Below are 1,543 nucleotides of genomic sequence, written 5' to 3'. Positions count from 1 at the left end.
CGTCTCTGTCCAGTTCATTCCCTCAACCACAAAAACATGACAGGCTATTGCCGCCACCTGCCACTTCCAATGCCATTGCAGGACCTTCGTTCCCTTCAATATCCATTCCATTCGTGCACCCCAACAGCCACTGCCGTAGAAGGCATCGTACCCGATATTGTCACGATGGTGGATACAGACTCCCACCTTGATCTGAAGGCCATCGCACTCCATCCTCGTAACGCCAAATACAATCCACAGGTTCGCATTGACCATTCTGTAACATGCAAGATGTTGAACTGTTTGAGTTTTTAGGCCGACATCGACAATCCACATCGCGTAAATCTGCCCGCTTGGTTTCAACGCGAAGCTCTCCGAGTTCAAGCTCATTGCAATGATACATACATATTCTACATTACACTACAGTACATTTATATTGATTCACAATACACACTGTTTCGAGAACAGCTCATTCGATGTACACAGCTTGTTGTTCTCGAAATAAGAGAGAAACACTCAACCTTGGGCAATGATCAAGTAGTATAAAAAGCATGAGATCCTCGCTTAGATCTGAGGGTGCTAAGCCCGTCGATTTGTATCTTGTCAAGGGTTGTACTTGATGGCTAAGTTGTCCATAACAACACTCCTCTCAGCTCCTAAAATTCTCGTTTGGCTCCTTAAATTCTCTTAAATCCAGCTTAAATTTAAGCTACCTTCGACTTATTTCTTACTTATGTCTGGTTATTTCTTAAATGCAGAACAGGACACCATCTGTTGACGAATGGTTCAGCATTGGGCAGAGCTAAAAAAAATCATCATACCCATTGAATGATGAATATTCTTTTTTTTCTTTGAAAGATACTACGTGCAATGACACTTGGGTATGGTCGACGCGACCATGAATTGACGCGTCGTGCGGAGTTTGAATTCTTTGTTGATGCAAACACCAAGTCGTCTCTCATACTATGGCAGAGATACTGAGACATCTGCCCCAACACTGCTATTCTGTCGTCTCTGCCCACCATGGGGATCCACAATGTTTGGAAGGTATGGAGTTCTGCCTCAGATGATCTTTATCTTACTTCTGCAGAAATTGGACTCTGTGCGACGCTTGGTGTCGCTACTTGAATTGGCTGTTCGCGAAGGCTTTTTAAGAAATGCACGAAATACTCGGTCCTTGGTTGTAGGAATTGATGCAAGGTAGGATGGAATTGCTCATCTTGCACATAGTGCTGATGAGCAAGACAGTGTATGGATTGTTGAATGCCAGGCCGTGTTCTATGTGCAGGGCCTCCACACTCAAGCTGGTGAAAATCCAGAGCTTCGCACACTTTTCTTCCACTTGGCCCATCTTCTTCGTTATCCAATCACCGTCATATTTGTTTTTGATGGTCCCGAGAGGCCTGATTATAAGCGCCGTACGGTGGTCAAGAAAAAGGAGCATTGGGTCATCAAACACTTCTCTGAGATCATTCAAGACTTTCGCTACAAATTTCACCAAGTAAGCCCTTCCCCCTGATCTTGTCAATTGGTTATGACACTGATTTCGGCTCGCAGGCCCCAG

At 44.6% G+C, this 1,543-nt stretch overlaps 2 protein-coding genes across 2 annotated transcripts in view; both read left to right on the top strand.

Moving 5' to 3' along the window:
* The window catches only part of LACBIDRAFT_329211 (uncharacterized protein), a gene marked incomplete at both ends in the record, with an annotated part of 1,957 nt that extends 1,432 nt beyond the window's left edge, over nucleotides 1-525 (top strand). The window contains 3 exons of the mRNA XM_001883345.1: nucleotides 82-240; nucleotides 295-318; nucleotides 406-525. Coding sequence (XP_001883380.1) covers nucleotides 82-240; nucleotides 295-318; nucleotides 406-525 — 303 coding nt within the window. The remainder of the gene's footprint in view (nucleotides 1-81; nucleotides 241-294; nucleotides 319-405) is intronic.
* A 477-nt stretch (nucleotides 526-1,002) lies between these two features.
* Nucleotides 1,003-1,543, top strand: part of LACBIDRAFT_329210 (uncharacterized protein) — a gene marked incomplete at both ends in the record, with an annotated part of 3,992 nt that continues 3,451 nt past the window's right edge. Inside the window, 3 exons of the mRNA XM_001883344.1 lie at nucleotides 1,003-1,026; nucleotides 1,070-1,179; nucleotides 1,210-1,480. Of these exons, the coding sequence (XP_001883379.1) occupies nucleotides 1,003-1,026; nucleotides 1,070-1,179; nucleotides 1,210-1,480 (405 nt within the window). The remainder of the gene's footprint in view (nucleotides 1,027-1,069; nucleotides 1,180-1,209; nucleotides 1,481-1,543) is intronic.

Source organism: Laccaria bicolor, genomic scaffold, assembly GCF_000143565.1.
Source record: "Laccaria bicolor S238N-H82 LACBIscaffold_20 genomic scaffold, whole genome shotgun sequence".
Taxonomy (NCBI): Eukaryota; Fungi; Basidiomycota; class Agaricomycetes; order Agaricales; family Hydnangiaceae; genus Laccaria; species Laccaria bicolor.
Note: the sequence above shows the minus strand (reverse complement) of the source record. Positions and strands in the feature narration are given on the sequence as shown.